Genomic DNA, 24,725 nt, shown 5'->3' with positions numbered 1-24,725 from the left:
GTGTCCATGGCTTTTTAAGAAAAGCCAACACGTCGAGTCGGCCAGTCAAACACAAACAGTGAGAGCCAGAGACACTTTTGAAATAACATCGACATGAAAATCAAACAATAACATGAAGAAAGAAAAGCTGAGTCCGAGAGATGCGCGACGTCCTGCCGAGAGGGAGGGGGGAGAGGGAGCGAAATGGACTGAACACAGGGCAGTGGCTTCTTCGTCGGAGTCGCCGGCGAAAAGTCCAAAGTTTTCTTTTCCCCCTGGCGGCAGCAGCCGTTTTAGCATAAAATACTGTCCTTTTGGATCTGGAGTGCCCCAAAGAGTTGCACAAGTTGTCGAGGAGAGAGTAACAGACACTTCGTTTTGGCTTGGAGGATTATTTTAGGTACTCTGAGCATGTTTAAATAGACATAGACTTAACAGCTTACATAAAAAAAAAAAATCCAACACAAGTCGGTAGTTGTACAAAAAGAAGAATTTGAGGTGTTTTCCCTCTCATTTCATCTTTAAAATCAGTCGATACAGTCAAATGCAATCCAAACGTCTCCGTGGTATAAAAACATATCCGGACGTCACCATCATTATCATTGTGTGTTGAACAAAGTCAATTTGGACGAATGTGACACGCAAGTATGAAAGAGATCTCATTATATGATCTTAGATACTGATACAAAACACAGCTGAGAAATGTCGAAAGGTCCAGATTCAACACTGGCTTCGCACAGAAAACATGGCTACATCACTTGAGGCCTTACATGTGTGTGTTTGAGAAGAAATTCTCTTTTTATAGCAACAACAAAAGCTTAAGCTCTCCACTGCCACCCGGTTTACACAGAAGCCATTAAACATGTTTGAGCAACACAAAACAGCTTTTATTAGTATGCACATGAGAACATATTGCACCTCTGAACACAGTGTTGTGTTATTGCCCTCCAGGGTTGAGGTGCTGGGCACTGGTGTGTGTGTGTGTGAGTGAGTGTGCGTTTTTGCGCGAGGGACGAGAGGGTGCGCGAAAAAAGGAGAGGAGACAAAAACACACGGCACACCGGCCCTCGCTTCATCCCTCCCGTGTCCATTGGGCGAGTCTCGATCGCAGAAACACCGAGTCATGTGAAAGAAATTGGCGTTTTTTTTGTCGCGTGTGTGGGTGAAGAGGGTGCGCGCACGAATGTGTCTGTGGGAGGGCACGCGGGAGCAAGAGAGAGAATGTATGTCGTCGAATGCAATCACGAGGCATTTGTGACAGTCATTAGAAGGTGTGAAATTTGTGTTGGGATGCGTGGGAGGGTGTGTGTGTGTGTGTGTGTGTGTGTGTGTGTGTATGTGTGTGAGTCAAACAGCCTGGGGGTTATCTCTTGTGTGGGTCCGCAGCTCGCAGTGTACTGTGTGTGCTTTTATAATAAATGAGAGGGTGCGTGTGTGTGCGTGTGTGTGTGTGTGTGTGTGTGTGTGTGCGTGTGTGAGAGAGAGAGAGAGATACACACAGAGATGCATTTCAACACAACCAATTTTGGCCAAAACGAGGATCAAATCTGAAACGTGCCACCTCGCGTTAACGTAAAGTGTGACAGAGTTTACCAGGAGATGTGTGCGAGTGTGTGTGTGTGTGTGTGTGAGAGAGAGATCTCTCCTTTCCACGGTTAGAGTTCAGCTCCTCCGAAAATCCCCTTTGACCGCCGTCCCCTCACACCCTCCATTTGAAGAACAGGTGACTCTCCTTCACCAGCCACTCTTTAATCTGTGCTCTCCATCCTTCCTTCCTTCCTTGGGATCCTTCATCTCTCACTCCTGCCGCTCCCATTCTCCCCTCCCTTCTTCTTCTTTTTCTTCAGTGTGCAATTCCTTCACAGTCTTTTCTCTCCTCGCCGCCCTCCCTTTCTCTCTTTTTATTTTTTAAAGTTCTGCATTCAGACGCCGCTTTATTCCTCCTCCCCAGACAGCACTCTCTCTTGCCCTGTTCCTTTTCCTTTATTCTTCTTTTTTATTTCATCCCCTCTCGCCGCACCTCCCCCGTGCCCCTCACTTCTTTTCACTTCTGCGTTTCAAAAAAAAGCGTTTGAAAAAAAAAAAGAAACAACTTTCATAGATGGTTCTACCTCAACACTTCCACAAACGAGGTCTAAACTTCAAAACTACAGCATAGTACAAGGAGCTATAAAAATATACACAGAGTTCAGAGACCCTTGGGGGGGGAGGTGGGGGAGTGAATGAGAGAGGGAAGAGAGGAAGGGAGAAACAACCTCTGTTCGCCAGGTAAAAAAAAAAAGGGATTAAATTAATATACAATCGAAGGGAAAAGAATAGAAACAAGGTTGTTCTAAGTTGTGAAAAAACAAAACAGCAGATAAAAATGTCTATCAACAGAAGTGTAGAGGGGGTAAAAATAATGAAACGGAAAACTGAAGAAACCATCTAGAAATTATTCACTGGATATTCATATATATAATCTATAAGTGTTGAGAGCGATAAAAAAAAATCTCACTTTTTTTTGATATTCGCTCACTATTTTGTGTTTTGGTATTTAAGACAAGTCTAAAGAACGCGCCGCGTGCGCACAATCACCCACACACAAAGCTTACACACACACACACACACACACACACACACACACACACACACACACACACATATGCAACCTTCTATACTGAAGCACGCTAACTGCACACACAGATCTAATGTGGAGCAGCAGCGCCATAATTATTATCCAAGACCTATGCACACTCACTCAGACACACACACACACACACACACACACACACACACACATTATTAAAATATACAAGATTCTAAGTGTCACCACTTGGTCAGATCTCCTCAGGCCTGGGCCTGGTCATGTAACCGTCGCCCAGCTTGCTGATTGGTCGAGTCCGAGGCCCCTGTTTCCTCAGCAGAAACAAACACAGACAAACTCGAATCCTACTGGTGAGTTAGTGGCAGGGGCCGGTCTCTTGTTGGCTGATGGAGCTCTGAGGGGCAGAAAGGTGAAATAGGCAGGTGTGGCCTCCGGGAGTCCGAGTTCTCCGACGCTAAGTGGGTTCAGGGGTGAAGTTTTTGTTGTTTTTGCTGTTGTTGTTGTTGCTGCTGCTGTTACAGTTCTTTTCTTTTCAATTTTTTTTCTAAACATTTTAAGTCCCAACACCGGGTCCATACTCCTAGAAAAAGAGTGCGTTGCGCACATACACTCTGGCGTTTTTGGGAAACAACTCTTCTATTCAGCACGGGCGGGGCTCATTTGGCTCTGAGTTAACGCGAAGGGGGCACTCAGAGGCTCTTGCCCATTTGTGAGGGCCTTGTTAAGGAGGGCTATGTGCGGCTACGACATTGCCCTTAACACACACGGTGTGGCCCAGTTGTGTGAGAATAGGGGTGGGGTGCTGTAGTCAGCTAGAAGCACGACCGGGGGCCAGGGCTGTGGGCTCACGGGGCAGTGAGTGGGGTCCACGTGGCAATACTGGTAGTATCGAGGGGTTCAGGGTCGGAGCTGTGGTGGCAAGCTTTGCTGTGGCTTCATTTGGAGCAGGGAATTTGTTGTTAATGGGTGGAGGGAGGTGGGTGTGTCCAGTCGGCCGGAGTAGCGCCCGTCTCATACTTTGTAGTAGATGTTGGCTGGGCTCTGAGGCGGCATCTCCTGGACGATGTAGACGGGGTGTCCATAGTCCCCGCTCACTTTCTCATAGTGCGGGCAGTAGGCTGAGTCCGACGTCCGCAGGGGGATGATGATGTCGCTGGGCTCGGAGCCATTGTTGTTGGAGCTGGAGAGGCCCCCGCCGCCGCCACGCTTGGGGCTGGTGAGTGAGGACAGCGACAGTGGAGGGTGGTGGGTGTCCGAGTGCTTGGCGTGTCGCCGCCTGTAGCACACAACGCAGATGACGGCAGTCACCAGCAGTAGAAAGGCGGATCCCCCCGCTGCGCCAGCGATGAGGGCAATATTGGAGGGTTGAAGGGGCCCATTCTCATCACTGCCCTCACTCCCAAAGCTGTTGGGCCTTTGAGACTGAGTTGAGTTCCCTGCGGCGCCTGAAACAAATCAGAAAACCATTTCAGTCCAATAGACGCAGAATCACAAGTTTTCTCTCAGCGTTTCCCTTCGATTTATATGATTTAAATATGCATATTAATCATCGGGACTATAGCAGGCTAATAACACAGCTGGCTTTCACAATTTGTGTTTTCACGAGCCTTTAAATAAACATACCTATCCTTATGGCTCCGTACCACAATAACATGAGTAATGGTGCTGCTTTAGCGCCGCCTGTGAAGACTGCAGAGACTTAACCCGTTGGAATGCAGCGAGCATGCAGCACATCTCGCAGCAGCTTATAATGTGGTTTCTTTATTGACGTGATGGAGTGGACAGCAGTGCATATAAAATGAAGAGGGATATCCGCAGACTCTCTGCGTGTGAGTGTGAGAGTAGTGCACAGCGTATGCTCCTGTGGACAGGCTGGCTAGGCCACAGCTATGTATCAAGGTAACACACTCTATTTCCTTAACCCTAACAACTGTATTTGCTTAGCGTTACAGCCAGCCACATGAAGAGGGCCTCCCCGCTCTGCTTCTACCAGCAGACCACACAGGCCGCCTGCCCGCTGGCCTTCCTGTCTGCCCGCCCGCCCGCCCGCCTGCCTGCCCGTCTTTCTTTTTATCCGTCTGTCTGCTTATCAAACTGTCTGTCACACTGTCTTTATGTTTGTCAGCCGACTGGGCCGTCTCTCTGCTTTGTGTCTGCCTGAAACCTAAGATCCTCACAGCCTCCAAACTCACAGTTTCCTCTGCAGGAGGTTGGGTCAGAACTCAGCAGGTGGATGATGGTCCGGAGGCGTGTACGTGTGTGTGTTTGTGTGTACGCATTTGTGTGTATAGTTATAGAGTCAGTGTGTGTGTGTGTGTTTGTGTGTGTGTGTGTGTGGCGGGGGATCTCTGGCATCAAACCGTGTGCATGTGTGTGGCGAACTGGTTAAGGCCGGTAATGCGAGTCCCTGCTATACAGAGCGTTTGGATTGGCCTATCATTATTCTGGGCACACATCCTTTTCTTTTCTCCCCGTCTGCCTCTCTCTCTTTGCGTCTCCTCCGCTCCCTTGCGCCGTGGTTCTCTCCATCTTTGGGTTATTGTAGCTGTAATGGCCTACCTTGCTCTGAGCTCAGTGCCAAGCAACACAAACACACGTATGGACACATCCACACATGGATCGGGACGTACACAACCACGCACGCAAACACAACTCATCCCTCTGCTGCTATTGGCCCCCCCGTCGCGCTGGACTGACTGGGAACAAAGCGCTAATGCCGGACGTCGATTACACTCCCCTCTCCTCCTCTGCTTTCTTCCTCCCTCCATTAACCCAACATCCCTCATTCTCCATCTCCATTATGGCCGCCGCCTTTCACCGGTTCCCTTTATTATGTCCTCTTCCTTCACCTCTCCTCCTCCCGCGCCCCCTATTTCATACTTCTCACGCTCTCCTTTTTTGTCAGACAAGTTCAGACTTTGATGCCTTCTTTCCCCCTTGCTTCCCTTTTGTAAATCTTTTAGACTCATCAGAGGATTTAACCTTGAAGAAGGGAGAGCAGCAGGTCAGAAATGAAAGAACAGGTCAAGGTGATACCATAGTCTTATCCTTGTTTTTAGGCCAGCTGTGCTTGCCTTTCTTTTTCCTTGAATATAAATCAAGAAACTTGGCCTTATAATTGTTTTATAATCCTTGGGACACTATTATGTTTCCATCCTGTGCACACAACATCTATCACATTTCTGTCCGTTCCTGGAAGACTTGTCCTCCTCTCCTCCTCCTCCGTCGCTCTTCCAGAGGTTTCTTCCGTTTTGTCCCGTCAAAGACTTTTCTCGGGAAGTTTTCCCGTTGTCCGATTCAAGGCTCTCAGGACCGAGGGTGTTGTTGACGCTGCACAGAGCCTTGAGGCAAATTTGCAATATTGGGCTACGTAAAATAAAATTTGACGTTAAACTGTTGCACATGTTCCGTGCAACAGAGTGAATCAGTGAGAGTTTCCATCAACAATCCATATACATCCTAGAGGACGTGACAAGGTTTCATAATCAGCACCAGTGGCTCTGATGGGTCAGGGCACTTCATTGCTGCTTCCCACATAAGGTGGCATTTGTGTTAAAACATTTTATTGAAAGGGTTAGGGTTTAATACCACTTTGTCTCCAGTAGAAGATGCAGAAGCATTTTATTTTGATTTGATCAGCCAGCTTCCTTTTTTCTATCTCATAAACTCAAAATGAGCAGAGTAAAAAAAAAAAAGAAAGGATGAACAACAACCTACCATCATATCATTAACAGTGGCAATAGCAGTTGAAATTCTCATCGTAACATTGTCTTGGTTAGTGACAGTGTTGTGTGGGTAGGGGTGTAATGGTGGGGTTGTAATGCCAAGCTAGTATCTCTAGCTGTATCTATAAAAGTCTTTTAGACGGCTTCGTTTGCGGGGTGTTATCTAGCCATTTACATAATTGTCTTATAGCTGTCAAATATATCAAATCATGAGGTGAGAGTTAGAGCCGTGCACGAACACTCATCCTTACCTCGAACTGCTTAACTAACCTGGTGAAGAATATATTGAGAACCAACTCTGGCAAAAGTCTGAATATAGAACCTAAAACTTCTTTACTTACACTTCAGTGTTTTAAGCTCTCGGGATATTGGTTTGCATTTTGCCAGATCCGCACAAAAAAAGTCCTGCTACTTTGATAATGACGGAAAAAGGCTGAATCTAGTGATTGTGAAGCGTGGATCCTACCTGTTGAGGAAATGCTCTCTGATATTTGTTTACATCCCGAGAGAGGATGAGACGAGACGAGCGCACAAAAAAAGAGGCCGCGAATAACCAGCTGCAATCTACTGGCTGAGAGGATTTCAAGCGAATTCACAGGAGGATAAGAAATTCTGTCATAACCGTTGTCAGGAGTCAAAATATGTGGTAACGCGCGTGTTAATATGCCCTTGTCTGGGTGTAAAAAATGTGTAAAATCCCTTATTATGAGTGTGATATGAATCAGTCTTATGAAGTGTGATCTCGTTCAAGTAAAAACAATACATACTCCTGTTGCCTACTTCGCACGTACACTTCTCACCTACTCGTATGTGAGGTATGGACAAGTAATTGGGCAATTGTGCCAATGCCCCAATTCACACATTTGGTGTTTTAGTACCCCCAAATTCACGGCAGAAGAACACAAGAGAGAAATGAACACAACTCAGAGTGAATCCTATTCTTTCTCCTCCACTGAATGACTTTGAGGTAGAAGCATAAATCCGGCCTCCCTTCACTTTCGTCTCCTTGTTCCATTCCCCTCTCCTCTTTGCTTTTCAATTATTCTTTTCTTTCTCTTCCTCGTGTGCCTCCCGCCCCTACCCACTCTGTTCCATCGCTCCCCTATGTCTCTTCTTCTCTCCCCCCTCATCTTTCTGTAATTCCCCTCTTTCTCTCTTTCCATCTTGCTCTCTCTTTCTGTCTCTCTCGACAGAACTACAGAATCCAGGCCGCCCAAACTAATGACAATAATAACTCTCCGAAATGTCGCCGCCGGTCTAGCCCTCTCTCCCCCGCTGCCCTCTCTCCCTCTCTCATTCTCCTCCATCCTCTTTCTTCCTCCCCTTCCCTTTTTCTTGTCCTTCTCCCAAGGTAGCTATTAGCCATCCATTCCCCGCCTGCAGCACTTAGCTCGGAGGGCCGGGTGCAGAGATGAGACGAGGGATAGAGAGCAGGGAGAGAAAGATATGGAATTAAATAGAGAGATCCACAGATGTCACCGCTGCACATTCTCCATCTGTCGCCTCATCCCTCCCTCTCCCTGCTGCTTTACTTTTTTATCTACCAGTCTTTGCTTATTTCCTCCATGCATTTGTGGATGGATCCGCCACGGATTATCTCCATTTGGTCTCCCGCTTACCTGGGTTTCTGCTGGTGGTGCGTCCTGCTGGCTCCTTCTTCGGAGGCAGTCCATATGGGCCTGGGGAAGAAAAAATAAGGGCGGAATATGAGCAGAATGGCAGCGATACACAGACAGCCTCTGCTTCTACAACAGCCAAGGCCCTCGGAATGGGAACCAATGAGTGACATTCGCATGGAGAGAGCCAGCCGGAAAGCAAAATCGAGACAGAAGAGGTTTAATAAAGGCTTCCCTCCCTTCCACTCCCATTATAGGAGAGCACATATTGATCGGGCTTCAATGCACTGCGTACGAGCACTTCTCCATTTGTTTGAATGGGAAACTAAAGAGAGGCTGTTTGTTGTTCTGGCCAGAGTGAATTTACACAAGGCCATAACGGCTTGTAATCTGTAGTCGCTAAATCAGGCCATCTGTCTAGCAAGCCCTCAGTAATGGTGATGGCATTAAAGAGCGTTTATGTGACACATGCAAAACGCACGCACGCACACACGCACAGATGCAGCTATTGTAAGAGGTGCCACTCCTCACAGCCGAAAGAGGTGGTTCAAAACATACGGACTTTGTTCCCTCCTGAGCCATCTGGCCAACAGTAGGCTGCGAGGATAGTGATTTGTGCGATGGTATGACTTCTTCATCCCTGCAGTTTATCCAGCATTTTAAAGAAGGTCTGTTATTGGCCATTGCAGTAGCAGGGGAGTGCAAATATAAACATAGCCATGGGGCGTTCATGGTGACACGCACTGCATTAGGGCAATGCACAAACTGGTGAGTGTGTGTGTGTGTGCCTGCAGAGCCATCAACCTATACGTGCTGACATTTGGGGAAGTGTACGGCTATTGGCCGACGGCTCCCTCATGACAGCTCCACCTAACAGAAGTTAGGGGTGGTGCTGTCTGGATCAATAGGAACTGCTGTGTGGTCAGCAGGGGCTGGATGACAGAGACAGAGGGCAAGCAAGATAGATAAAGAATAAAATAAGAGAAGACAGGTCATTGTGTGTGTGTGTGTGTGGGGGGGGGGGGGGGTGTATCCTGATTGTGTGTGTGTGTTCCTCGGAGCGGAGCAGAGCGCCATATCTCTTCTGAGATCACTCCGAGGCGGCACGCCGCTTATTTAGACGACAAACAACACAGACGTGACCTTTCAGCCACGTAGCAGATAAGACAGAGAGACAGAGGAAAGGAGAGAAAATAACAGAAGGGGGGATTTAGAGGCAGCGCTGTGAGGAGCGATGGCCAGCATGCAAAGTGAGAGGAGGGTCGGGGGGGGGGCGATGAGGACAGGGGAAAAGGGACTTGGAGAAAAGGAAGCAAGCAGTGTAACTTGAATGGAAAGGGGTTAAAATAAAGAACAAAGACAAACGCAGGGGGAATAGAGAGGAAGTCAAGGAGGGACAGATGAGAAAAGAGAAAAAGACACATGGAGAGAGATAAAGGGAAAGGGAAATTAAAAATAAAAAGACGCCTGCACGTCTAAGAACTTCATAGAGTCGTGTAAAAGTGGCAGAGGGTTCATTTGAATGTGTGTGTGTGAGTGTGTGTGTGTGTGCATGCCGCCATTGAGCGTGTGTGTCAGGAAGGTAGCATTTCCACTGCTCATTTGGTGAAAAGAGCCGGGGGAAACAAAGTGTATGTGTGGCGGTATTTCTATTGAGCTGAGCTGACTGTGCTGATGTTATGGGCTGATAGAGCCACAGCAGCGCCACTTGGCTCTTTGCTGAAGAGCACCTACAATACACAAGGCCTGATAACACAGCATAAGCTAAAGAAATAGAAGTGAGTGTGTGTGTGTGTGTGTGTGTGTGTGTGTGTGTGTGTTTGTGTGTGTGTGTGTGTGGGGGGGGGGTCATGTGAAGGACAGGTGCCTATTATGTGTAGGAATGCGCTGGTCAGTGAAAATGCGTAAATGGGCCTTTTTTTTTCCTTCGGCCTTTTTCTGAAAAGCCTGCACGTGACGGTCATTACCTGTGAATATTTTCCAGACAAATTAGAAGTGTGTGCAGCTATGAGTCATTTAAAATCACGGACTGTGTGCTTTGACTCTGAATGGAGCCATTTTGTTATCGCACCTGAAGCCGGTAGGTCTGCCGTGCGGGGGGAATGTGTGTGTTCTGGTGTGTATGCACACCAGAACACTTCAGGTTGTATGGCTGTGTCCATGCTATGTGTGAGCTTTCTGCCTGTAATGTCTGCACACCGCACAGGGGGACTCGTGTGGGTTTCAATGTTTGTGTCTGAGCGTGTGTGTGTCCAGCATGAGTCAGTAGGAGTTAAAAGGCAGAGTGAGAAGGGAGTCAACAGGGCTCATTAGAGATGACTGATCCCTCACTTCTACGCTGTTCGCACCACTTAATGTACCCTAATAGGCTTGGCTAGATCACACAAACACACACGCAGGCGCACGCACGCGCGCGCACACGTACATCACTTTGTGATGTGTGTGTGGGGCATAGGGACATAAGAGGGATGATTCAAAAGTGTAAGCGGCTGCACAGATGTCAGATGAGGAGCAAAAAAACTAATGTGTGGAGCCCTCAGCACTGCACAGACGTGAGACGCGGTGGACTGGAGTCCGAGTGCGTTGGTGTGTTAAGTGAGCGATTTGTGTGTGTGATGCGTGCATAACAATGTGCGCTATGACGGAGCAGGAGGTTGGGGCCGTGCGTGGCGGACTCCAGCAGATGCACATATGGCAGAGATCATGTGTTGGTGCCCGAGTGCGTGAGAGAAACTTACTCTGTCCCACTTTCAGGACCACCTTCATGCCTTGTGTGACACACACTCCGCCTCTCATGCTATCCAGGCCTTGGCGCGTCCCGTCTGACGTAGCTGTAGGGATGGAAACACAAAATTACACAATTACCAAAGTAGCTGGGTGGTACAAAATCGCACACAAACGCACGCACGCACGCACGCACGCACGCACGCACACACGCGCGTATTGGAAACCCATCTTAAAGCCACACAAACTCACTCCCTCCCTCTCAATCTACAGCCGACGCCAACAATAGATCCTATTCATACGGTCTGCCATTCCAGAGAGTCGGCAAGTGACATTTGCAGAGGCAGCGATTTAAAACTCCACCACAAGCTCTGAAATGTCAAACTACGAGGCGGCAGCCCTTTAATACGTCCTCATTTAGCAGTCCGCTGGAATTCATTAACACCCCTGCCGCTCTGCATGGACTCAACCGCTTTCATTCGACGGCAGTAGCTGCTGGGCCTGGAGAAATAGCAGGAGAGGGGAGTAATCAGCAGAGACTGGTTGATGGGGGGGTAAATCCAATCAAAGGCGCCTATGAAATAAAATGGAGCCCCTGAGACCCAAAACATGGTGTGTAGAGAGAATCTGGACCAGACTGGTTAGAATACAGACTGTCGTAATACCCCATTACTAGCTCCGCTCATGTTATAATAAGGTGAATAAAAGAGAATTGTTTTGTCTCATATTAAGGGACTGATGCGTTAGTACGGTTAAAAATATTTTAATATGAGTGTGCATGTGGCGGTGCAGTGTATGACGTTAACTGAGCGTCTTCCCCTGCTCAGGGATCAGACAGGTTTCTTTCTTGTGAAGCTTTAAGTTGGGCCAAAGGAGGTCAAGCAGTGCTGACAAAGTGCTCAGGCAAGAAACGGTGTCTGTCTGTGTGTGTCTGTGTGTGTGTGTGTGTGTGTGTGTGTGTGTGTGTGTGTGTGTTACACTCTGTAACTCTCTTCTTCCATAAAGCATGTGAGTGAATGCATTAAAGATCTCTGGTCTGCAGGTGGCAGAGGCTGTCGGAGGAGGAAGGCACATGCGCCCAGAAAATCAGGGTGGAGGGATTGGAGAGAGAAGCGGGGAAACTGTAAAAGAAATGAAATAATGAAAGGATATTAAAAAATGATGCAGAGACGGTTTGATAGGAGCAAGAGGACAGAAGACGGAAAGAGGAGGTGACAGGTGAAAAAGGTGGAGAAGGTCTTCAAGGTGAGAATCACACCTTAGCAGCAGATGCACCATCACTTGTGCAGCCGGTCTCAATTATTCATATATAATGTTAAGTCTCTACAGCTGTGACCTTACATAACACTCCAAATCACTGCCTCTTCGACGCGACACAAACATCGATCTTTGTCTTTAAAGTTTTGAGCTGGTCGGACTGGTGAGCAGCCATAATTTCTTCCTGCTTCCACTAATCCACCCAAACACCACCCATCTATCCTCCAGCCCCAGGAGCTGACCCTCACCTTTTCTCCATAAAAAAAAATAAAAATGCACATATACACACACGAATATAAGAAATAATTCCACCCCCCCCCCCCCCCGCTACTTCCCTTCAGGCTGTAGATTAGCCCGTCTGAAGCCAAGCAGAGAGGGAAGGATGGCGGATGGCTCAGGAGAGAGGGAGGTGTGAAAAAGAGGCAGCTTCACTTCTAACACCTCCCTCTCTCGTTCCCTCCATCCCTGCAGGATGCAGAGTGTGAAAGCAGGAGGAGGAGAGGAGCAGGCGGAGGTCAAGGCGAGCAGCAGTATGGCGGGGAAGCCAGGAGACAGGGATGGATACAGTGCTGTGCAAACGTTTGCACATCCCTCCAGTTTTCCAAATTGTTGAGCAAAAAAATATATTTAAAAAAAAAAAAATCATAGTATTTCTCTCTGTCTCTGTAACCTGTGTGACATTTTCTATAACACCATGTAGGTGGACAGTCCAGTTTATTTTAATGAACCCGAATTGCCAAAAACAAATACAACTCTTGTTTTTATCAGAGCTTAATTGTGTCATTGAAAAATACTTAATATCTTTATCTAGAGATAGCAAAAACATTCCAGTGGATGGACTTTTACAGTCCACTTCCCTGTCAGAATTTATTTTACATTAATTTTGTTGCATAATTTCCTCGGAATATGTACTCTTGAATAAGAAAACCTAAATAGAATCTAAAGAAGGTGACCAGAGAGAGATTACATGGTTTTACCCTCCACTTCATTCCAGGAAAGCGGTGACAGAATGTGATAAAGACGGGCTGTCGGGCAAAAAACGAATATAACAGCTCTGATTGGATGTAAGATGCAGTAAATAACCTTAACTGGTCCTACAGAGAAGGGGGGGGGGTATGACTTTGGAGAGTAATAACTACTGACACACAAAAGAGGACAAGAAGGTAACAGGAGACGAAGGAGGTGAGGAAGACGAGGGCGAGGAAAGGAGGAGGAGGAGGAGGAGGAGGAGGAGGAGGAGGAGGTCGTGCGGGGAAGCGAGTCGGGGAGACTGATTGCCTGTGACAAGCTGTTGGTGATATGATGGGGACAGGAGACTATGTGAGCCGATAGAGATGACCTAGAGCCCAGTGGACACAGAGCGGAGGAAGAGAGCCGGGAGGGGGAGGAGGGGGGAGGATGACAAGATTCATGAAGGAGGAAGGGGAAAGTGGTGGAGCACGGAGAAAGTAGAGAAGTTAAAAACAGAAAGTAAGGAAAGAGTTTGAATGACATGATAGATAGCGGAGAGGTAAAAGACTCTAATGTCTCCATTATGGGAAAGTGGCGCAGTAATGGATACAAAGAAGGGGGAGACACAAAGAGAGACTGAGACTAAGAGCCAAATTGAAACAAGAGAGCCTCCATAAATGTGATTTTGCAAATGCAAGCTATTTTTTTTAAACCATCATCAACGGGTCACAAATATCACAAAGACCATTCTTTTGGTGAAAAGTGTTTCCCAACTAATCCTCTTCAAACCATCAGACATGTTTCAGGTGCCACTTTTTTCTGTGCATCTCAATTTCACAGGCACGGAGTGAACAAAGAGATCATTGCTGCTTTGTCCTCGGATCGAACAAATATTCCCCCTCCCCAGTCTTGGTTTGCAAGACACACAAAAAAACCTGCACCTTAGGGGGAGAAGATATCTGCACATCACGGCCGAAATAATCGCAGAACAGCTGTGAAACTCCTGATGCGATGGCAGGGACGAGAGCAGGAAAGATGGGGAGATGTAGGGATTGGCGCGCCTCAAATCTCTCCCACCTCACTTAGGGGAGGACAGAGGGACAAGAGCGAGTGGGGAGCGCCGCACAGAGCAAGTTTGGGGATGAGATAAGAGGAGAAAGGAGGACGCGCCATGAGAGAGAAATGGGGAGACACGAGGGGGCGAGGAGGGATGAGTAATTGATACAATGATCAGCAGTGATGGGGGGATGTGAAGCGCCAGAGGACAGAGGAGAGGAAGGGCGTCGCTCTGCCACCCTCGCTCGACAGGAAGACAGGAGGGAGAGGCGGCGGAAGTGGACAAACTTAATTAATGAAATAATACTGCAGTCAACCTCAATCAGGCCGCACAGTGCCGGGCCTCTGCACACAAGGAGGCAGGCGGCCAAGCAGGCTGGGAGGGGGGAGTGTATATCTAGCTCATAGAAAAGATCACACAGTGGGTGAGAGTCTCTCTCTCTCGCTGTCTCTCTCGGTTACCACCAAGGTCAGTGCCGGGCCAAGCCTCTCCTCTGCGTCATGCATTGCTGCTGAACTTGGCCCGCCGTTACGTAAGAAGTGCACAGCGGCGCCACTGGAGTCACATCACACATTGTCCCTCGGGTCGGGCGCTTCAAGCCCCACGCCAGGCGTGCCCTCAGCTCCACATTGGCCGCCACTCGCTGCGGCGGAGTGTGCAAAGTTATTTCATTTGCGTTAAGACGCAGCCTTATAGAACAGATCTATAACCCTCTGTGTTTGCCCTCCCACTCTATCAGGCCCCACCTCTCCCGGTTATATATTCCGCACATGCTGAGTGACAGCTGGCCTCCCGCAGCAAAACACTTGCTCCTGTGAGTGATGTGAATTTGTACATGCTGAACTTGTTATTTCCATCACATCCTCCGGTCTAGTTTTGGGACATGACTCACATTTCATTCTGCTGAAAAGTCCGGAGAAAACATTTAGCCCACCCTCAGAGACCTCGTGCTTTTAAAATTAATGTTATTAAAGTAATAGTGAAAACTGATGCCCAGTTCTAGCATTTATGTCCAATTGTGGCAGTAAATAAAAACTAAATGTGTGGGTTTTTCTCTTTTTAAAAGGTTTTCAGTATTTTGTCTTGCTCTGCCTTACGCCTTCCTCTCAGGGCTGCAGTCCCCAGAGGGCAGGACTGTCACCTGTTTGTGGCCTCAAAGGCAAAAACCCTGGGGCAAAGATCATCTGTGTATCAATTGCTGCTGCTTAACACTGTGAGCACAAGTAAATTACACTTTGAAGTGACACAGAGATCATCTCAATGACGATGGAAGATTCTTTACAAAGATTTTTGTATAAAAAAAAGAAAAAACAATAAACAGAAAAAAGTCCATTTCAAACGTCTTGTGCCAAATCTGATTTTACACAGTGCAAACGACAAAATAAATGTTTGTTCATGTGTTTTATTTGAAGATGACACTTCAAGGTCAAAAGAGGCCTGAGGCCTGCAGCTCAACTCCCCCCCCCCCCCCCCCCCCCCCCCCGGGGGGCCCCAAGTAGATTAATGTCCCTCATATCTCTCTTTTTATGATCGGTGGGACTGATGTGGCGCTGCTACAAATACAAATTGTATACGCTGCTAAGCTAAGCTTTTGCAACAAGCTACCTTTGAGTGTGAAGATTGACCATCTTTTCCCGATGAAGGGAGCGAGGACGGGAGACAGCAAAGAGCAGATTAAACAACAACAACAACAAAAAAAGGTGTGCCGTTTTTTTTTTAACTATCGCAATAATCACGAATGCAAATGCCGCGTGAGAGGCTCAAACGCGGGTGGGCGTTTTTGTTTTGCTGCAGGCATAGCCTACCGGTGAATGCTTAGGCTGGAGAGGTTTCAGTGTGTCTCTGTGTGTGTTCGTGACAGTGTGTGTGTGTGCAAAGTGCTCCCATCTGTGCAAATCAACCTAAAACCAACGTATTGCATCACAGACACTTTGCCTTGAAAATCCCCCTTTTAGTTCCACTTGTTTGGATTTCCCCAGAAGACCCCCAAGACCCCTGCGGGTCTTCCGGGCACGTCCAATGGTACGAGACCCTGGATTAGGCCGAGAACGCACTGGAGATATCATCTGGCCTGGGAATGCCTCCGGATCCCCCCCAGGAAGAGCTGGGCTCCCTTGCCTAACCTGCTGCCACCACAACCCCGGCCCCGGGGTAAGCAGCAGAAAAATGGACGGACGGGTGGATGTTTGGATTTGGAACCACAGTCTCCGAAAAAGAACCACAAAACCAAGTCTGTCACTTGGGTGGACTCGGGAGTGTGTGTGTTTGTGTGCGCAGGGCGCAGAGGGGACTTTCGGGGTGGGATTCACCGATTCTTCCTGTTTAAATTTGTAGCCCCGACTTTCCAGAGGCTTTATGAGCTCCATGTGTGTCATCTAGATGAAGAAGAAGATATAACCTGATCCCCTCTCACTTGACGCCGAGCTGACGGATACATTCCCTCTCCCTCCTTCCTTCTGTGTGCCTGACCCCCCCCCCCCCCCCCCCCCCCCCCAAAAAAAAACTCCTGGATCTCGCCATCCAAATTTCCTGTAACTAAAATGTCTTCATAAATCTCTTATGGCGCTTTTATGACCTGGCTATGACGCATTAATGAAGCTATCACAAGCCATTACCTCGCCGCGGCGGCAAGGAGGGGGAAAGGCATTAAGATGTGAACTGAGACAGAACAGCCATTATTTTAGCTCCCCCACCAGCCGAGTATTATTTTCACATTCCACCTCCAAATGCACAATACACCCTTACGTCCAACGTAGCATTAAGGTTTTCCAAACTTGTTTTTCTGCAGAGAGTGCAGCTCTTCTGTTCAATTGTGGCAGACAAAGGCCCACTGTTGACTGTGTTGCGGTAACACTTGATCCACAAACGGGACCGGCTACAAACAAGGACAACACAAAGGCGTCTGCGTGTTTGGCGCCTCTGCTGCACCGTGACATGGCGGTGTGTGCACGGTTTGGTGACGGGACGAATTTGAGGAAATGCAAGAGACGGGAAGAGATTTGTGCTGATTAAGGCTTGTATTGATGGAATGTTGGGTTGGTAAATATAGACCGCATCCACTTATTCACATAGCAGCCAAAGTTTGTTTGCGATACATGCTGCTGCCTGTTCTGCTTTGAGTGGGAAGCGCACGGAATTATAGCTTTGGAGGATACTTTGGTTACTATGGCTACAAATGACTGTTTTAAAATCATTTTTATAGCATTTAATCTGGCCCATGCAATACTGGGGGTAAGGCAAGTCAAATTACTTTCCATCCTAAAATTCATAAACAAATTAAAGCAATATTTCTCATTTCCGCTGGCAGCAAAATTGGCTGAGTTCAGAGGGGAATTCTCTGTCATTTGCATTCTGTAATGATAATGTGATTTAAAATGAAGACAAGTGTGACATTTAGATAAAACATGACGAAACAAAAGTTAACTTGCTGATGCAATCGTTTAGCATATTTCTTACAAGCTTAAGTACACGTGTGTGTTTCTGTGTGTGTGAGAGAAAAAACAGTGGAGGAGACAGGGCCTGGACAGGCCAACGTTGGGAGCCAAGTCACGGTCACAGGTTGAACTCACATGATGTGTCACATGCTGACCAAACACACACAAACACACACACACACACTCACACACACACACAGACACACACACTCACACACAAATTCACAGAGGAGCGTGTCACGCAAGTCCACAGACACGTTACCTTAAAACTTAGACATTAACTCTCACTAACTAACTAACTAACTAACTAACTAACACACACACACACACACACACACACACACAGAGAACAGGGGAAAATGATCTCAGTGTCTTTGCTTGCGTGTGGTTGATCTGTACTCTGTGCTCGCTGACATTTTAATTCTCAGCAGTTATTTGGTTTCCATCCATCCTGTTCCATTACAATCATAACCCCCCCCCCCCCCATTCACTCTCCCTCGCTCTCTCTCCTCTATCCCGTCTTTCGCTGTCCTGCGTGCTCGGAGGGTGGGCGACTCCGAATCACTTCGCATTAAACTCCAGCATCCAAACACACACAACAAAGTGGGCCAATGCTCAGCAGCCTCCCCCCCCCCCCCCCCATCAGAGTTCCAAAAGGGAGGACTGCAGGGAGGGACGCACCTGATCCCTGCATCTGACAAACACACGTGCGTGTACGCACGGCACAGAGAGGGAGAGTGTTATTGCTTGTGACAGACCCGCTGCCATTTTATGGTTTAGTTCGGAGGCAATGAGTGAAAAATAAATATAGCTGGAGGCCTGAAAATGCTGCTGTTTGCTGTCACATCCATATCATCATTTAATAGAGACACGCAGCTTGGACCACACTGATCATCCAGTTGTACATCTATGACCTTAATTGGGAGATCTCGTACATCTAAATGTTTCAAGGGTACATGCAAAGGTCAGGAATGTTAACGTGTGTCACTGCATATATGTGTGCGTGGCTGCAATAACACAGTGTAGTGTCTCTGTGCATTAATAAATGATCTACACACAATCGCTAAAAGCTGCTTATAGTCTCCATAAGAGATTGATGTATACGGGCCTGGGGGGCGGAGCATAAATTAGGTCAACAGTAGACATAAACACAGAGGCCGATTTCTCCCCCATTCATTCTCACGTTAATTAAATGACAAGAAACCAATTGCGACTGGGCAAACGTAATAAGTCGGACTGCCCAGTTCAGAAAACAATCCACGGCAAATAAATGTGACCGGCAGAGCATGGACATGCACAATGGACCAAAAGAAAGACAGGCGGGAACAAAGCGAAGGAGGACGAAAAAAGCCAAAGCAAAAGAAAAGAGGGAGCGGGGCCATTAGGAGGAGGCCTAGTGACTGGGTGGATGAGCCTTGTGTAACGTCAGCAAAGTGCTAGCCATGTAGGACAGTCACGACCAATGTTCCTTACAACTGGGTCAATGTTCCCATCCTGGGGCAGCGAGGGCATTCTACGTGTTTTTGTGTTGTTTCTTTTCTCTCTCTGTGTGTGTGTGTGTGTGTGTGTATCAACGCATTAACTTCCAGAAACCTGCTTGAAACTGCTATCCCTGCAATCCCTGTCAAGTGTACCTCAGAGTGGACCCGCATGCATATTGAATGAAATCTTCAATGACTACTTATCAATACTTAATGAATACGTATCAGTGAAACCCTGTGTGACTTCTACAGCACAGATTTTTTTTTTTTTTTTTTAAAAAGGGGAGAAAAGCCTTTTTAAAAAGCTTGCAGAGCCTTTTTTAAAGCTGCGGCGCGGTACGTAACGCGCTCCGACGCTGGCGGGGGCATCGGAGGGGAGGCCGGCGAGTTCGCGGCCGCGCTTGAATGTCTGAATGCGATCTATTTTCCAGTGGCGGCTGAGGTGAGGCCAGATTTGCTGCAGCCGCACAGGATGAGAAGTAACACTTGAAGCTATGGTGGGGACTGTCTGAGGACTCCAGTGTGTGTGTGTGTGTGTGTGTGTGTGTGTCTGTCTGTGCGTACTTGTGGGCAGCCGTCTTCCATTATATCAGCCACTGGATTGGAGGCCTGGAGAAATGGGTCAGCGGCAGCCTTGTCGTACCTTCTCACTGTCTCTCCTGCTCTTTGCTCGTGCAATTTTTTTGTCTCCCAGCCTCTCTTATTCCCAAGTTGCTCCCAGAATAAGAAATGAAACACCTCCGGTTGTCCACTGCTGCTGCGGCTGCCTGGATCTGGGTTAAACCAGAGAAGTCCATCACTCACTCCCGCTATCCCCTCCTTTTACTCCTTCCCTTCTCTTTCTTTCCTCTCTGTTGAATAAGAAAATCTTAGAAGTCTCAATTTATGCATTTTAACAATCTTGACCGAGAGAGAGAGAGAGAGAGAGAGAGAGAGAGAGAGAGAGAGAGAGAGAGAGGACGTGGTGTGATGATAGGAATGTTCAAAAGAGGAAATACAACATCTAAAACTTACTTTCATGTTTGGAGTGACACTTGCTGTCCCCAGATATTTAAACTTAAGAAGTCATGAGCACAAGCAGTTTTGATATAATTATTATCTATCTATCGATGAGTTTGATAAAAAAACAACAACTTACTTCTGCAGCGTTGCTTTGCAGATTTATGCGCCTCAACTTTTTTTGTTACTGAAAAATCTCTCCTCCTTCTGTGTCTTCATTCGGTCTAGCTCAAGGGCTGGCTCATGGTGGACCCCCCCCTCCCCTCACACACACACACACACAGACACACACACACACACACACACACACACACACACACACACACACCTGTTCCAAAACCAGTCGGAGGCGATGAGACACAACACAGGTAACAGGATACCAAAGTCATGACTAATAGGGCTGGGGGGATGTGTCCCTCTCTGTCTCTTACATTAATGCCCCCATCATTCATCCCGTAGTCTTTTTTGGGCCAAAAAGCCCCCCCATCCCCCCTCCATCCACTCCACTCCCCACCCCACCCTCAGAAACCCATGTGCTCACACACCGACACACGGGATTGCGCATTCACACACCTGTGTGAGCACACGGTCTCCAAATAGAAGCCCCCAGTCTCACATTAGCCTGATTTACTGTCTCAATTTAAGCATGAATTCTGTGCAGTGAGGAGGAAAACAGGAGACAACTACACCTAAGTCGCGGCTCCGCGTCTCCCGTCACTTTGTCATACTTTCATCAGAGGAGGAGAGGGGGAGAAAAAAAATAAGCCGCGTGTTCCAGCAATCACTCTCTTCACCAGTAGCTCTCGCTTTCCCTCCTCTCCGACATTTCCCTCTCCCTCGCCTTTCAATTATTGCCTTTATGCTTCCAGCCTTCCTGCCGTCCCCGTCTTTGTAGGGGCTTCCTCTCAGGCAGAACCTCACTGTGACATTGTCTGTCATTGCAGGATTACAGTGTTGGCGCCTCGCCACCAACATGCCCAAGACGCGGAGGAGGCGACCCTTCGCCACACGCGTTCTGCTCCGCCACGGGGTACAAACCCTTCCACTGCAAACACAACTCACGGAAACGCCGCATGTATTTGAAGCCAGAACTTCCCTCGGTGACACCGGGCTGTCAGATTTCCTTCATGGGAGTGACTTTGAGGCAACTTTGTCGATGAACAAACAATCGAGAAATTGCAACAACAAAAAAAAAATTGGAATCATACTGTTCAGGGATCGCTGGCAATACAGTTTGATTCCCCTGGTTATTTTATGCATTGAACCACTATTTTTGGATCCCTCCATTAGCTGACATTTCATGACCCTATTATGTATCTTTCCATTTCTCTGGAATTTAAAACAAACCCCAGGATTCAGTGTTAGCTCGGAAATCGATGCATGACAAAATTGTAAAAACATTTGGAACAACACTTTGAACTGCATACTGTCCATCCGACACATCCATTTTCAATAACATTAATCACCCAAAATTATAGAGTAAACCCCCAAAAAATCCTTTCGAAACACTTTACAAGCCAAGTAATTATGTAAAGACCTCTCTATAGAGGACAGGCAGTCAAATATGTGGGGCCTATTCTTTGCTTTTTGGGTTTTGAGATGTAGGTAATGCGACTTTTAGTAAAATAGGAACAGGGGAACAGCTAGGGGAGAGAAGTTGCTCGACTGAAGGACAAACGTCTGGTGAAACAGGAAGCTGGGAGCGATGCAAAAAAAGAGGGAAGTGGGTCAGCAGTCTGAAGGGAGGAACGTGACAGCGATCTGTGACATGTAGCAGGAGAGACAGAAAGCAAAGGCAAGGAGGAAGATGGCGGCGGGGAGAAGGGAAGGGTTTCTAAATTAAGAAGAAGGGAAGCAGAAGGGGCGAGAGGGAGGAGGAGGAAGAGCGAGGGTGAACGTGTGAGAGAAAGACGGGGGGGGGGGGGGGGAAACAGAATCCATGGGAGGCAGAAGCCGCTCGCGAAAAGGACCTCATAAATGTCACTCCCTTCTGGGCGATATTGATGGCAAATGTCAAAAATGCGGAACTTACAGGAGCTGAGGTCTCCTCGATACACACAAACGCATGTGTGAAGCACAGTTTCGTCCCCCCAGAAAAATGACTTTAGAAGGGAGGCGGTGAAGGAGTGGGCCTGCAGAGGAGCTGCACATCCTAAAGACTGTAATTACACATAGCTGTCAGTCTAATTAAGGCTTTTAATGAACTCTACGAGAGCTAAGGAAGGACAAAAACTGCCAGCCGCCGGAACACGTGCGGGTTTGTTTGTGTGTCTGCGTGTGTGATGAATTATGCACACAATCACACAATCAAACATTTTAATGAGCCTGAGTGCAGATTTGAGGTCCGCCATCTCATAAACATGCATACCTGTAAAGGTCTCCCTACTGCACCAAAAACACCCAAACACACACACACACACACACACACACACACACACACACACACACACACACACACACACACACACACACACACACACAGGTTCCTAACGAATTGTTCCCGTCATGCTCTCTATGGTGATGAAGTGTAAAAGCCCCGCCCACTGCAGAATCGTGACCAACAGGAGAGAGGGACCTTTGAAACCATTGGATTTCCCATTAAGGAAAACTTTATTCAAGGTTTAGCTGAAATGCTTGGCAATAGAGGCCTAATCCACACTATACATCATTAAGCTCGGCTGCTAAGACTCTTGGCAGCACTTTCTTGCCGCCTGGCCTGGTATAGGATAGGGTAGATTGTAATCGAAGACCGGAAAAAATTGTGAGGTCTTGATTAAGTGGCAGATGAAGAGCAATGACCAAAATCAAAGAAGATTTGATTGTGGCTGGGCCAGCTCAATAATGTATAATGATGGCACAGGGTTCACTCAATAAACGTAAAGGTCCGCATCTTGTCATCTAGGATGAGTTAGTCTGTTCTTTTCTGCGACAACACTGTTTGTGCAGGACATCCACATGAACCCAAAAGCTGCGGAGCAGTGGCGCTACGTGTAGTTACACTCTTCGAGTTTACATGTTGTAGTAGCTTTGGGGTAGCATGGGTGTTTTCACAGTCATGTAACATTCCCATTAGAAAAGCTATTCCTCTTGCTAAGGGGTAGCATGTTTGAAATTATTTCATTTTCGGTCAAAACACAGCAGTTTTAACATGTTAGAACTAGTTGTCTGAGTAGCCTGCAGTGTGGCTTGCCACTAAAAGAACTACTTCCATTCAGCGGCAGGGACAATAGTCCCAAAGAAGCTTCCTCCAACACTGACTAACGTCCGTTTGCTTCTCAGCTAAAGCTCTCTTTTTTTCTCCACACGAACCAGATGTGTGAAAGACAGACGCCGTCACCACATTGCCGTTATTCTATAACTCTTAACATAGCCATTATTAATTATTTCCATTTCACCGCCAACATCCACTTTAGGGCCCCGACTCATACATCGAGAAAACACTGGAGACCATAGAAAACAGTCGCTCTTTTCTTTCTCTCTCCAGTTTCCTTCTCTCGCTGCATGCCGTACACTGTAGACACGCACGCACGCGCTTCAAAACCCTGGCGCAGTTTTAGTGTTTAAATGCACCGGCCAAGACTCGGCTAGAACGCAATCCTGACGAGCATGGAGGTCCTTCTGATGGATTAACATAGATCCAACACGAGCACCAGTGTGAGTGTGTGTGTGTGTGTGTGAGTATGCTTGCCTTTTTAATGTCCTTGAACAATGCCTGCAATACTCAGGTACACCGAAGTCGCATGTCTCCATGCGTATACATCGGAATTCAGATATGTTTAAATAATCTTTGCCAGTACACCTTTGTCTTGTTCACCACCCCCCACTGTTGTTGCTTGTTTCCAAAAGAGGAATGCAGGAGACGTGTGCGCGCGCACCCACCCACACACACACACACACACACACACACACACACACACACACAGAGAGAGAGAGAGAACATGGGAGCCAGCGAGCTGAAATAATACATCTTGACATCTGTGCCTGCATACTGCTCGAGGGAGAGATAGGAGTGAGAGAGAGTGGAAAGAGGGGTGAGATAGAAAGGGGAAGATGATGGACAGCAGAAAGCATAGGGCAATTATATACTGTTTGTGTGCGTGCGTATGCGTCTATGTATTTCTATATGTGTGCTGCAACAGTGAAAGGAAGAGGGTGATGACAGTCGTGTTAGTTTAGCTCCTCTCTGATTAAAGCAGCCTCCTAGAAGCTGTGTGCTTAGCTGTATGGCAGTCTGTCTGGTTTTTTTTTACGCTGTGTGTGCGTGTGTGCGTGTGTGTGTGTGTTTGTGTGTGTCAGAAAGGTGGGTGTATTTGCACTCCGTATACGTCAGTCTGTCTTCAGTTTGGAAGTTTGTTTACGGGCGAGCGCTTGAATCAAATGTTCACGTCACGAGTGTGTCTTTAGGCTGCTGCATTTGAACACGTGTGAGAGTGTGTTGCGCTGCAGTCGGCCCGCATCTCCTCGCCAAATGTGTGTTTTTAAGCATCTAATCTGCCGGCCTTTGTTTGTTTAAGTGAGATCACTCACGGATGTCTGGTGCACGCGGGACTGGAAAAACCTGTGTGTGTGTGTGGCTGTGTGTGTATATGTATGGCGCGTTCATTATACAAGGTAGTTCTCCCTGTGCTGTCCTGAGGTTTGTTTGATTTAGCTTATTTCCTCTGGCAGCTGACAGATATCTGTCTGCCTCTTTCTGCCACCTCGGTTTTCAAGTTCAACAAGCTTGATTGCCTGATAAGATCGCTCTCACACAACCAAAGAAGAGCACACAAAATGGGAGATAAAAAACAACAACATGCGGAACACAAAACCTGTGTAACAGCTGTAGCTGGAAAAGTTCTGACTGTATTGAGTCCTTCTCAAGTATTTCACAGCTACAAAATTATACTGAAGGGTTGTAGATTCTGACTGACCC

General features: G+C 47.4%; 1 protein-coding gene across 1 annotated transcript in view; it reads right to left on the bottom strand.

Moving 5' to 3' along the window:
* Positions 1 to 844: 844 nt before the first annotated feature.
* The window catches only part of efnb3b (ephrin-B3b), a 75,992-nt gene continuing 52,111 nt past the window's right edge, over positions 845 to 24,725 (bottom strand). The window contains exons 3-5 of the mRNA XM_035626493.2: positions 10,646 to 10,738; positions 7,911 to 7,970; positions 845 to 4,011 (exon numbers count right to left, since the gene is read on the bottom strand). Coding sequence (XP_035482386.1) covers positions 3,578 to 4,011; positions 7,911 to 7,970; positions 10,646 to 10,738 — 587 coding nt within the window. The 3' untranslated portion in view covers positions 845 to 3,577. The remainder of the gene's footprint in view (positions 4,012 to 7,910; positions 7,971 to 10,645; positions 10,739 to 24,725) is intronic.

Source organism: Scophthalmus maximus, chromosome 2 (assembly GCF_022379125.1).
Source record: "Scophthalmus maximus strain ysfricsl-2021 chromosome 2, ASM2237912v1, whole genome shotgun sequence".
Lineage (NCBI taxonomy): Eukaryota > Metazoa > Chordata > Actinopteri > Pleuronectiformes > Scophthalmidae > Scophthalmus > Scophthalmus maximus.
This window is presented reverse-complemented; position numbering and strand designations above follow the sequence as displayed.